General features: G+C 40.6%; 1 protein-coding gene across 6 annotated transcripts in view; it reads left to right on the top strand.

Moving 5' to 3' along the window:
- Positions 1 to 13,807, top strand: part of rpgrip1l (RPGRIP1 like) — a 69,085-nt gene that overhangs the window by 27,333 nt on the left and 27,945 nt on the right. For 5 of the 6 annotated variants that reach the window (XM_008113889.3, XM_008113888.3, XM_008113886.3 and 2 more), the window contains 8 exons: positions 292 to 409; positions 936 to 1,388; positions 5,869 to 6,005; positions 6,773 to 7,139; positions 8,543 to 8,739; positions 9,552 to 9,635; positions 10,466 to 10,540; positions 13,000 to 13,162. In XM_008113889.3, coding sequence (XP_008112096.1) covers positions 292 to 409; positions 936 to 1,388; positions 5,869 to 6,005; positions 6,773 to 7,139; positions 8,543 to 8,739; positions 9,552 to 9,635; positions 10,466 to 10,540; positions 13,000 to 13,162 — 1,594 coding nt within the window. The remainder of the gene's footprint in view (positions 1 to 291; positions 410 to 935; positions 1,389 to 5,868; positions 6,006 to 6,772; positions 7,140 to 8,542; positions 8,740 to 9,551; positions 9,636 to 10,465; positions 10,541 to 12,999; positions 13,163 to 13,807) is intronic. The other variant, XM_008113887.3, reaches the window with a different exon arrangement.

Here is a 13,807-nt window from a genome sequence, read left to right as displayed (position 1 = left end):
TGTCCAACCGATTTTGAAGTTAGCAGTAAGTTCTTTTTTAAAAATCTGACTCAACTCTTAATACTTTATCACTGAGAAATCATTTTCAAGCCAGTCAGGAGAGAGAGAGCTGAAAATTGTGCTAAGATGATTATATGATTTGTAAAAAGATTTGATGTATGGAATAGATTCATTTGAATCTATTTCAAATCTTGCCGTTTGGAGCAAAGACAAAAAATCAAACTTGCTCCCTTTTCCATGTGATAGCCCTTTGAATATTTGATGATGACCACCTTTCTTTATGTTTTTCAGGCCGAGGTTGAATCTGTGACACAGAAAATGGAGGCATTGCAGCAAGATTATGAATTAAAACTGGAACAGTATGTCCAGCTTCTTGACGTTAGAGCCATGCGTATCCGGAAATTGGAAGGTAAGTTGATAAGCCATCTAGTTTCAGTGGATGAATAAATTTTTGTCTTGTTCCTGAACAGCAGAACAAGGATATATAAAAGGGGATGAAACAATTGATTTCCAAATATGATCCTAAGCATGTGAGTTTTTCCAAATTGTATTTAAAAATAAGTTGCTGGGGAAGGGTAGAAAGTTGGAAGTTTTATTCCCAGAATCATGTATCCAACATGGCCAGTGGACAAGATGATGAGGAGTTGTGGGAAATGAATAACTTCTTCAATCCCACTGGAACAATTATAGTCATATGGGCGAGCATACCAGCTTTCTATGCAAATGGTCCAGATCCAATATCTGAAGCCTAGTACTTTTTCTAGTGTTTTGTAATCAGCTAAATGTCTGAAGTTCCTTCAGATTTATGGAACAGAAGCCATCTTTGTTGTTTTGTATTCCATGACATATAACATCTAAAATAATCAGATTTATGGGAGTTCACAATGAGTTAAATTAGAGGCACATCCTTTTTTCCCCTTTTTTTTACTTTGCAGCCCAGCTGAAGGATATTGCTTATGGTACCAAGCAGTACAAGTTCAGACCAGAAATCCTGCCTGATGATCCTGTCGATGAGTTCAATGAAACCGCCCACTTAGAGCGGGGAGAGAACTTGTTTGAAATCCACATCAGCAGAGTGATATTTTCTGCTGAAACAACCAAGTCCTTTGGGGACCAGGAGCCTGCAACATTCTGTACCTATGCCTTCTATGATTTCGAACTTCAGACAACCCCCATCATCCGTGGCCTTAACCCAACCTACAACTTTACCTCCCAGTATCTTGTACGGATGGATGACTTCTTTTTGCAGTATCTGCAGAAAAACACTGCCACGCTGGAGATCCACCACGCCTATGGCATGGACTTTGAGACAACCGCTGCCTGTCAGCTGAGATTCCATGAGATGTTGGAGCAGAATGGCAGAGTCTACGGTTCAGCCATTTTAGTGGGTGAGTTTTGGTCATGTCTGTTGCAGTACTGATCAGCTTTTGTGCATTTATTCACTATTTATAAGTATGAGACCTAAAAAAAATTATGGCACCAAGCATCCTGTGACAGGAGAAAAATGACTGACCAAATCAATCTAGAACTTTTGGTGAACTGGAATTTTTTCATGTTGAGACAAGGAAGATGTATTAGACATTAATGAGCATGCCTACCCGGTGCTTTAAACTAGTCCATGGATTAGAATGACTTGTCTCATAATATAATATAGTGCAACATGTGGGGTTCATGTACCACATAGACTTCAATTTTGCAGCCTCAAATCCACCCACTCCCCCAAATCTCAATCCTCCAACTCTTGAAAAATAAATTGGTATGATTTTCAAGTAAGTTTTGCCCCAGACCATGCAGAAATATCACCATATGCTTGAAAACATGGAGGAAATGCCCATCTTCATCCATACTTGCACTCTTAAGACTCTACTATCCCCAGACACCTCTGTTTTCCTCTGCAGTCCTTCTCAAAATGGTAACAAGATGTAACATGACATCACTTCCTGTGGTCATTTTGAGATTTATTATTTATTTTATTTATTACAATATTTATATCCCACCCTTCTCACCCAACAGGGGACTCAGGGCGGCTTACAATAAAACAGACATTTAAAAACAGTACAATACACTATAAATCAGTTAAAAAATTAACTTACTTATAACATTCATAAAATGCATTTATAAAATATAGATAGGCGTGTACAAGTTTAAAAGACTGGGTCTGTCAATTGAGTTCCAGTATACATAATAGTAATTAATGCTGCTGATTCTTATTCGAAAACCTGGCCCCACAACCAAGTTTTTACCTTCCTACAGAAGGATAGGAGGGAGGGAGCCTGCCTGACTTCAATGGGGAGGGCGTTCCATAGGCGGGGAGCCACTACTGAAAAGGCTCTGTCTCTCGTCCCCGCCAGCCGCACCTGTGAGGCTGACGGGACCACGAGCAGGGCCTCATCCGATGATCTTAAGCTTCGAGGTGGGTCATAGCGGGAGACACGTTCGGACAGATAAGCTGGGCCGGAACCGTTTAGAGCTTTATAGGCTAAAGCCAGCACCTTGAATTGTGCTCGGTAGCTAATCGGCAGCCAGTGGAGCTGACGTAACAGAGGAGTGGTACGCTCCCTGTACGCCGCTCCAGTTATTAACCTGGCAGCCTCCCGTTGGACTAACTGAAGCTTCCAAACAGTCTTCAAAGGCTGCCCCACGTAGAGTGCGTTGCAGTAGTCTAAACGGGATGTAACAAGGGCGTGGACCACCGTGGCCAAGTCTGGCTTCCCAAGGTACGGTCGCAGCTGGCGCACAAGTTTTAATTGTGCGAAGGCTCCCCTAGCCACCGCTGAGACCTGGGGCTCCAGGCTCAACGATGAGTCCAGGATCACCCCCAGACTGCGCACCTGCGCCTTCAGGGGGAGTGTGACCCCATCCAGCACAGGCTGTAACCCTATACCCTGTTCGGCCTTCCGACTGACCAGGAGGACCTCTGTCTTGTCTGGATTCAATTTCAATTTGTTGGCCCTCATCCAGTCCGACACAGTGGCCAAGCACCGGTTCAGGACCTGAACAGCCTCCTTAGTGACAGGTGGGAAGGAGTGACAGAGCTGGACATCATCTGCATACAGATGACACCGGACCCCGAAACTCCTGATGATCTCTCCCAGCGGCTTCATGTAGATGTTAAACAACATGGGAGACAATACAGAACCCTGCGGGACCCCACAAGTCAACGGTTGTGGGGCCGAGCAGGCGTCCCCCAATGACACCATCTGGGACCGACCCTCCAGGAATGAGTGGAGCCACTGCAGGACAGTACCTCCAAGTCCCATTCCTGCGAGGCGTCCCAGAAGGATACCGTGATCGACGGTATCGAAGGCCGCTGAGAGGTCCAGCAGAACCAGCAGGGACACACTCCCCCTGTCCAGTTCCCGGCGAAGATCATCGACTAAGGCGACCAAGGCTGTCTCGGTACCATGCCCCGGCCTGAAGCCAGACTGTGCCGGATCCAGAAAATCAGTGTCCACCAAGAATCCCTGGAGCTGCGAGGCAACCACATGTTCCAAGACCTTGCCCAAATAGGGGAGATTGGAAATAGGCCGAAAGTTTCCGAATTGAGTGGGATCCAATGATGGCTTTTTCAACAGCGGCTTGATCACAGCCATTTTTAGGCTCGCTGGAAACTTGCCCTCCCGAAGGGAGGCATTCACCACCACCTTCACCCACTCGACCAAACCCCCTCTGGCTTCTCTCACCAGCCAGGATGGGCAGGGGTCTAGGATGCATGTGGTCGGTCTCGCCTCTCCAAGGATCTTGTCCACATCCTCGAGCTCAACCAATTGAAATGAATCCAACAAAACTGGACAAGCAGGTGCACTCGTTACATCCTCAGAGACTGCCGTTAATATGGTGTCAAAGTCGGAACGGATCAGAGCGACTTTGTCCGCAAAGAACCGAGCAAATGCTTCCCAGCGGGCTGCCGAGTTATCAGGGCTCCCACCTTGATTGGTGGGAGTTAACAACCCTCTGATAACACGGAACAGCGCCGCCGGACGGTTCTGTGCGGACGCAATGTTGGCCGCAAGGTGGACTCTCCTTGCAGCTTTGATTGCCGCGGCATATGCCCTAAGATAGGAGCCTAGCCGTGTTCGGTCTGACTCGTTATACTCTGCTCGCCACACGCACTCTAGTTCCCTCTCCTTTTGCTTCATCGCTGCCAGCTCCTCAGTAAACCAAGGAGCTGGTTTAGCTCGGTTACTCGAGAGGGGACGCTCCGGAGCGATCGTGTCTATTGCCCTAGTCATCTCTCAATTCCAGAGAGAGACCAGAGCATCAACAGGATCACCTGCCGAGGAGGCGGGAAATTCCCCAAGAGCCGTCAGGAATCCTTCTGGATCCATAAGTCTCCTGGGGTGGACCATTTTAGGTCCACCACCCCTGCAAAGGTTGGGGGGCGCAGTAAGTCTAAACCTGATCAGGTGATTGAACTACAAAATTAGTAATTTGGATCTGCATTAGAGGTAGGAAGTTGCCCTCTGGCCCATATCTGTTGCTCACCCTCAATATAATGGCAAGTGAAGGCACTACCATCTTCCATGCTCTATTTGTTTTGGTGTTACTTTAGAAAGTTATCTGTTATTCTTGGCCTGAACCAGATGGATAGATATACATTCCTTACAGTTGTCATTCAAATTGGTAGATCTTGGGCCAGCAGACAATAAAATATTACAGAGTCATCTAAAAAACAGATGAACAGATGCCTCTGCTTATTATATTTGCCAATATTTGTGTTGGAACATTCCATGCACAGGCAAAGTTTTCTTTCAGTAAATCTTATGAAAATAGCAAACGTCCATTATAGTCATCATTTCCCAGCTATTGATATCTTATGCAACCACAGCCACAGTTTAAAAAAGAATAACATAATAGGCAATCTAATTGAAAACATTGATCCAATTAACAGTCAGTCCAAACTTATATCCCTGAACCATTTCCTATTGGTATTGATATTAGGGAAGTGTATAGACTTGACCTTGCATTCTCAATATGATGGATTTGCAGGTAGAAATTCAGTTCATTTATTCATTTGAAGTTAAAGGAGAGAGAGAGAAAATCAAGCAATGATCATCCTTGGCACCATCAAGCAAGGAGCAAACTGTGTCTTCTATTTATAGAAGTACATAGCTTTAGATGCTACAGTTGACTTCTCTCCTACTTGCCCATAAGTCTCTTCATCCATCACTGAAAGCATTCCCATAGCAATGCTGAGAGTCTATGCAGACATCACATTACATATAAGTGCCCTTAGGTCTCCAGTTGGTTTATGGTGATCCCTTGAATTTCATTGGGTTTTCTTAGGCAGGGAATGTTCAGAGGTTGTTTTGATTTACACATTTCTAAACCATCATTAAGCAAAAGGCATGACTGCTTTCAAATACTGGAGTAAAGAGTGATCCAACTTTTTTTTCCTTGCTTGTTGAGGAACAGAGCCTAAGGCCCAAGATGAAATAAAGATCATAAATCACATTGAACCTCCCCATTAATAGTGCAACCCAATTCCAGAGGATCTGTTCCTATTCCTTTTGTGCCAAAATCGTGATCTTTTTAGACAGTCTGTTCTAAGCTCCAGCTCCCCTCCCCTTCAACGTCTTCCATTTTTATTAAGCATCCCTTTCAATAAAATAGTATGCTGTCAACTCTCCTTCTGCAAAAGTTACTTAACAGTTCATCTGGGTTTCCAAAGTTAAGTGTAGCTGCCAGACTTTGCTAGGGAGGATTGGATTTTCTGTACTTTAATGGAGTGTCTTGTTACCCAAAAACAGTGTAAATTATTCTAATCACCTTTGGATTGTTGAGTGACTTGAGAATAGGATCTCTCAGAACTGGATCAAGAGTTAATTCCCTACTTTTGTACAATGTATCACTTGTTTGTCTTTTCAGGCGTTGGAAGAGAGATTCAAAACTATGGCACAGTGGAATACTGGGCCAAGTTAAAAGTCCCCATGGACCAAGCAATCCGATTGTATAAAGAACGAGCCAAAGCCCTGGGATACATAACAATGAACACAAAGGACCAGGCAAGCCTAATAATTCTAATTGTGCTTAATTAAGTTTATGGGCATTGGCTTGATTTATTTCACTTTCCTGTCGCCACTTTCAAAGAATGTACTTTGAGCCATAAGAGGGTCCATTCTTATATCTGGTTTTGCTTTTGTCTAGAGTTGGACTCACCGATGTAGTCATGCATGTCCCATTCTAGACGTGCTGTGGCAGAAGTGCTAGTATCTTCCTTGTGTTGTTCTGCTCTACAATTATTGCAACCTAGGTGAACCTGTGGTTCCCTCACCATGAATGTATGTGTCTCTGTAGAATTAAATAACGTAAGGATGTAATTGTGTTCGACTCTTTTGATGGAAACCTATGGCAAAGGAGTCTTGAGAAGACATCTGAGTTTTTTATGGTGGGACATAAGTTTCCCTTGAAGAATTAATGGAAACAAAAAGAAAACTAGGGACACTTGAGCAGGAAACAAGAAACAAATTCATTGTGTAGACTTGTCTTAGTTTAAGATGGAGGGTTTTTAAAGTAATGTCAAAAATCATGGATACAGAATCTTCCCCTTCTCAGTAGGCTCAGCCAATGCAAACTGCTATGGTCTCTCCTAGCTTATATGCTTTTTCTCATTAATAACTCCTCCATCTTAACCACAGTCTAATGTTGGTTGACATGTCCTAACTTTTGTATGTGAAACATTGGAGGTTATGCAATCTGTGCATCTCTTAATAGTTTTAAAACTTGACCTTCCTGAATAGGCATTCATTAGTATTTCCTTCTCCTGTTGAAGCAGCCAGTGCTCAATCCGGCCCAATCCAGCCCTTCTACAGAAGGAAACTTAAATGAGCTCCACATTACAACAAAATGCTGCAGCAATCTGAAGTGCCAAATGAGTGGCCTCCAGCCGAGTCCTTACGTTGTCTACAAGTTCTTTGATTTCCCCGACCACGATACCTCCATCATTCCTAGCAGCAACCAACCGCAATTTTCCGATCACATGTGCTTCCCGGTGTCAATGAATGTGGACCTTGACCGTTATCTGAAAGCTGAATCCTTGAGCCTGTATGTTTTTGATGATAATGAAACTGAAGACGGGGTTTATATAGGAAAAGCCAATGTGCCTTTAATTTCATTAGCACACGACAGATACATTTCAGGTAAGAGGCTATCTTTTTTTCACTTGGAGACTCAACTGTAACACAATTGAAATTCTGTGCATATAGTAGCAGCACTGATGTTAAAATCAGCATTCTAGTTATAGATATGTTGCTTTTGAATTTATTAAATACATTTCTTTATCTTCAACCTACAAGTCCAGCCATCTTGAGATCAATTTCTGACCCTACAGGGTCATGCCTTCTCATGACACCATTGTGATTGTTCCCCATGTTTTGCATATTTTAAAGCAAATCTGAAATGTGTCTCTCCTAAGGCTTACTTTATTGGTGGGATGGAACATAAAGCTAAAATAAGCTGACTTTTTGATCCCATCTTTTTCCTTTGGCTCCATCCACCACTAATATGTGGTCTCCCAAGAACTTCTCTGAAATTGAAATTGACCCTTGGGCTGAAAGAGCCTACACAAAAATGAATGGCAGATGATCCAACGGTTTGTGATCTAGTGCTGGCCCCTGGGTCTTTGACATTTGATCCCTGTTGGGTTCCAAGGAAAGAAAATTGAGGCCAATGGGCACAAATATGGTTCTAGTCCTTGGTACATTTGGTGCTTCACATCAGATTGTCTGAGAAGCAGTGCTCAAAGATATTTCAAGGATGCCATCCATGTTTATGTAGCTTGTGCAATAAAAGAACTGAATGTTCTGTACAACTGCTATCTTAAGCTCTTTTACATGGAAATACATTAGAATGTAGAGACAACGAGGCTTACTTCAAAGTACATAGATAATGGTCAAAATGGTAACACTTCAGATGAAACTGACTACAGTGTGATGGTGGCTATAGAACTGTAGGGTCATGCTATAAAATCATAATTGTTGGCTTTCAGTTGTCACATGTTTATTTTGTCCACTGTGCGACATGAACGTACTCTGTTTGAAAAACTGTTTGAGACTTGGTGCACAAGGATATTCCCTTGACCCAAGTGAAATGTCAAAGATATCCTTTGAAATTAAAAAACCACCCTCAGGAATGTAAACATAATTATTCTGTCTGGTGCTGAACCACTTCTGCCTTCCAGTTTACTTTCTTCTTATATCTTTGAACTTGTTTGAAAACCCCTCTTATAATTTTCCATAGAAGATCTGAAGCTATAGAATCCATATATCTCCACTGATCTATTGATTTATTGTCCATGGCTGTGCTTCATTGATTGCTGTGTGATGGTGCTGGTTTGTCATTTTGAAAGCCCATATTTGGGTAACAGAAAGACAGAGATAAATGATGAAAGTAAATACTTTGCAGTCCTGCTTCATATCCTGTGTGAGCACTGGAGGAAAAATGTTTTAGCTGCTTGAGAAAATCATAGAGGGATCTGTTTAGTCAATATATTGAACCTTAAGAAGAGGAAGTCATGGATTTGCTCTTGTGCTTGGATTTTCAGGTACCTTTGAACTAACAGATTCCAAAGGCTTCTCCGCCGGTACAATTAGCATTGAGCTGAAATGGAAATTTTCCTATCTACAACCACCTGGTTCGATTGTAGCAGCAGACTTGTCACATTATATCCAGAATGAGAAACCAGTGAAGGGGCAAGGGGAAGGCCCTCTCCCGACACCTCTGTTCACTTCAACAGCAGTGGTACATTATCATCATGATCATTATCCTTATTTACATCCTGCCTTTTCTCCAGATTATGGTATAGTTAAAATCATACAAAGTCAACATTAAAATAGAATTAAATGACTAGCAATACAGGCTGAGCATCCCTTATTGGAGATTGCAGAAACCCAAATTATCCACTTGGGTAGCTGGGAGAGCAACACCTTTGTTTCTGAAGGTTTAATGCACACCAATTTTGATTCACACACAGGATGATTCGAATATTGTATATTCAGTAACCTTAAGGCTATGTGTACAAGGTGTATATGAAACATAAATGGATTTTGGATTCAGACTGAAGTCCCATCTCCAAAACACTGTAGACAAATACAGGCGCTCCAAGATCTGGGGGAAAACCCCACATCCGAAACTCTTGGGGTACCAAGCATTTCAAATAAGAGATACTCTACCTATATTAATATGTGCTTTAAACCGATATGAAGCAGCATTTAAAACAATGCCACATCTTCGTAAAAGCTCTTTCCTTACAAATCTTCAGTTTTGAGAGCCTATTGGAGTAATCTGCCAGTGGGGTATCAAATGCTCTGCAGTATACTTACTGGGGTTTCCATTAAGATACTTGAGAAATTGAGCTTCCCAAATTCAGTAGGCTGGGACAGAAGGCATTGTGAATATCATATTTCAGGTTTTTTTGGATTTGAGATCAATTTTAGCGGGAGGAAGGAGCCAGTTATTTCCCATGTGTCTAAACTGGTCATCCATATGCAAACCTGCTCATTATGTACTTTGGTGAACATTACTGATTTTGATTTATCTCTCTTGTTTCTTAGAGGCCACAGCCTAAACCTAGACAGCGTACATCTGCAGTGGATAAGAAGGTGTCTTTTGTGGATCTGGTTGAATTGTCAAATACGGTAAATATGGATCGTTTCTGAGTTAATGTGTTTGTTGAGCTCGTTTTTTCTTACAATGTGAAGTAACATCTTAGCCTTGCTTTTCTACCACGGTACCCTGTGATAGCTAACCATCCTCAAGGTTTTATTGTAGAAAATAGGGGCTGGTAATAAGAAAAGATGGTAGTGCACTGTCCCAATGACCATTCTCAAATCCTTTTGCCCAGACTCTAAATAATATTCAACAAGAAGCTACATCCCACAATCCAGGATTAATAGCCTCTGTTCTAAGATGGACAATGTTGTCACCTTAGCTGCTCTTCTTCTTCTGGTCCTGGCTCTGGTATCGAAGAAAGTGCTAAATCAAAGGATATTTTATTTATTTGGAAGGAAGAAATTTCAAAAACAAGATCATATACAAGAAATGAAATATACTTTAGTCACTACATGGTCAAAAAAATAAGATGATAATAGATTCACATGCCAAGACAGCGAAAACATATTTGTCTAATTCGGAAAGCGATGTTAGAATAATATTGGCTTCCTGAAGGAGATATTTTCACAAATAGGAGGCTACTGTTTGAAGGATCTTCCTCTGATTACCTTGCCTTACCTCAGATAATACTTGGGTTGTTCTTGGGTGTGTTGATATTATGATATGCCTAATATCTAGTCAGGGGAGGTGGTATATTAGGAATGAAGAAAGGTGTACCTGTGTTCATTTACCCAAATGTTTCCATGATCTATTGAATCTACATGTAGAACGCAAGGTTACTGTATGTTGTATGAAATGTTTTTCATGTTGCAAAGGTTAAGAAACTATTTTCTGTGTTTTAATCCTAATGATTTAGAGCCCTCAAAATGAAGATAAAGAACATGAGGAGAAAACTAAAGATGAAAAGGCCATCGTGTCAGACATTCCTCAGGTATGCAGTCATATAAAGTTCACCAGCTTTCAAACCAATTCTGTTTGTATTTCTCTTTTTATATAGAATTGAAAAAGAGTAATTGATTGGGCAATCTGTTCATTAATTTGGGATTTTAAAACATTGATTTTTTTAAAAAAAATCTGGTCTTAGGTCTATAGCTTGTGAGTAACAGAAAGTGTAGTTAGAAACTTCATTCTTGTGTGACTGGATTTGGAGAAATTGACTTTATTTTTCTTCAAAATGCTGCATAGCATACCTACAGTATTTGATAAAAGTAACTTAGTGTTTCAGAGCTAGCATGATAAAGTGGTTTGAGCATTGGACTATGAAATAATAATAATAATAATAATTTTAAATGACTTGAAAGCGCACAGCAAATCTAGTATTTTCTGTCAATATTATCAGGATAATTGCCTGTATAATATATTATAGCTGAATATCATCATGAATCCAGAATGTCAAAGGGAATCTTAAGAGATAGATTCACCAGGATAGGGCTGGGAAGTTAGAAGTATGCCAAATCACTCCTCTCCTCTTTCCTGGCAGACTTGACCCTTCACAAAGAAAGTGATTTGACAGGTTATGCTTAGTTACAGGAAAGTCATTTTCTTCTTCCCCTCAATGGATTCTCCGTTTCATGGGCGGCTCAGAAATGCAAAGCGAAAACTCAACAGGAGAAGGAAAAGCTCGGCATTGCAAATTGAATGCTTTAGTAGATATTTTTATGCAGGTTTACAAGCCATGTCATGTTACATATTAAAGAACTGAGAGTACAGTGCCAAGATAGATTAGGGTTCATGGAGTCGGCCTCTATAGTGCTTCCAGTATGGGCTACTGTCCAAGTTGGGAGTTGCATTTGCAGCAGAAAACATTCCTAAGACAGGAATATAGAATGTAGTCTGTGAGGTTAGAAATCTTGTTTTGTTGCTTTTTTGCTAGCAAAGAGTCATTTACAGCGATGGTGGTGCTATTTAAATGGATGATGATGATGATGATGATGATGATGATGATGATGATGATGATGATGATGATGAACAATTGATCATAATAATAATATACCATCATCAATTTTCTGGCTTGGAGGCCCGGTTTTATAAAGACAGCATTTCCATACTGCACATGTGGTCTTTCCACCATTTAAATCATTCCTGGAATTTTTGCTTGTTTCTGTTGTTTGTTCCTGTATGTTTCTTGGACACACGGCACATCACATTTCTTATCATAACACAGTTCATAAAGCACCTGTTCTTTGGCATTTGATTAATTAATTATTAGAGATTTTCATACTAGTTGGTCCTGAAAAGGTCAGTTTGTTTGTTTGGTTGATTGGTTGCATATTGCGAGTCACTTCTGATCGTTACCTCTATGTGTACAAGCCCCCAAATGACTGGTTTTGTTTCTCCTCTCCTGAGAATTTTGATAGGCACCAAAGGATGATAATGATGGTGAATTTAACAGCCATAACCACATATGGGACTATGCCCAGGAGGATAAAAATGGAGAGGCTGTCCTTTCCCAGGCTGCATTGCATAAACTATTGCTTATTCATGATAGTAAGCTCCCACCATCCTACAACAATGGGAGATGGCACCCAGGATATGACCCAGACCTTCTATTTGTGAGAGACAGTATTGTGCAGCAATGTACTAAAATCAGTGGGACCACCAATACCAAACACATAGTATTGGCCGATAATATGCCAATTTTTTCCAACTGTAAGGTCTCAGGAAATTTGTTTTAAACAAATATTCAACTTCAGCAAGGCAGATTGGCCTAAATTCTCATATATGTTAAATGACAAAATTACATCAGTCACCCCAATCCCTGAGGAATACGAGTTTATCAGCCCTCTAAGATTAGATGCATTTGAATACACCAACAGCCTTAGAAAACCTTGTGATAAGTTTGTGATCTCCATAAACTGGAAACAAAGGCACTTAATGGCAAGAACAAATTGTCATTTTGAGGAAATCGCTCTTTAAAAGTTGCCTTCCAAACAAACAAGCAAGGCCCCATTTATATACAATAGAGTCTCACTTATCCAACATAAATGGGCCGGCAGAATGTAGGATAAGCGAATATGTTGGATAATAAGGAGGCATTAAGGAAAAGCCTATTAAACATCAAATTAGGTTATGATTTTACAAATGAAGCACCAAAACATCATGTTAGACAACAAATTTGGCAGAAAAAGTAGTTCAATACGCAGTAATGCTATGTAGTAATTACTGTATTTATGAATTTAGCACCAAAATATCACGATATATTGAAAAGATTGACTACAAAAATGTGTTGGATAATCCAGAATGTTTGATAAGCGAGTATTGGATAAGTGAGACTCTACTGTATGTAAAACGAAATGCTAATTGTAACCCTCACTCACCCCAAAACAAAAAAAGAAAGAAATTACTACAAATATACAAAGCTTTGCTTGTATAATCCTTATATTTCTCAAGGCCAAACCAGAAACTGAAGCAGGCAATGGAACAAGTAAATCTGCAAGCAAAACTCAACTGGAACAAGAGGATTCTTCTCAGCTCTCTGAAGGCCAGTTTGCTGACCAGAGCTCAGCTTCTTCAGGGGATGAAACTGAAATTACTGAGGATTTGGAACCAGAAGGTAATTATCGACTTACACAATGTGCCACACATGATGTTGACTAACTTCAATAATATTGATCTCCTTCCCGGCTAGAGCCAACTTGGGGTTGGTGGCATGTTAATCTAAAATAGTAGCTGTAGGACTGTTTCTGAAAGCAGTTTGGAAATCTCAACTGGTAGCTAAAATGTCTGAATTTTTGCCATGATTGCATTCGTTATCTATACATGTTTGGTCCATATTCAGAGTGTTAATGTTCACAACTCATTATCAGTTATTGCACTTTATCGCTGTTCCTTACCCTTTATGGTTTTAGTATTTACTAAGATTGCTCCTCCGCCCTTATTTTTGATCACCTCTATACCTCCTAGGAGCCCTATTCAGAGTTCTACACAATTTTACTCCCTGAATGTTTAGTTATTATTATTGTCCTGGTTTTAATTCTGTTGATGTGTTTTATTGTTTTATGTAGTTATAATGTTTTTAATTGATTGTTCTGTGTTTTAACTTGTGTTGTTGGGCTTGTCCCCATGTGAGCCGCCCCGAGTCCCTTCTGGGAGATGGAGGCAGGATACAAAAATAAAGTTATTATTATTATTAGTAGTAGTAGTAGTAGTAATATTAGTATTAGTATTAGTATTACCCCTTTAAACGCTAACTGGGGTT

The sequence above is a fragment of the Anolis carolinensis genome, unplaced genomic scaffold (genome assembly GCF_035594765.1).
Source record: "Anolis carolinensis isolate JA03-04 unplaced genomic scaffold, rAnoCar3.1.pri scaffold_9, whole genome shotgun sequence".
Taxonomy (NCBI): Eukaryota; Metazoa; Chordata; class Lepidosauria; order Squamata; family Dactyloidae; genus Anolis; species Anolis carolinensis.
The sequence above is the reverse complement of the archived record's forward strand: the minus strand, read 5'-3'. Positions and strand labels throughout refer to the sequence as shown.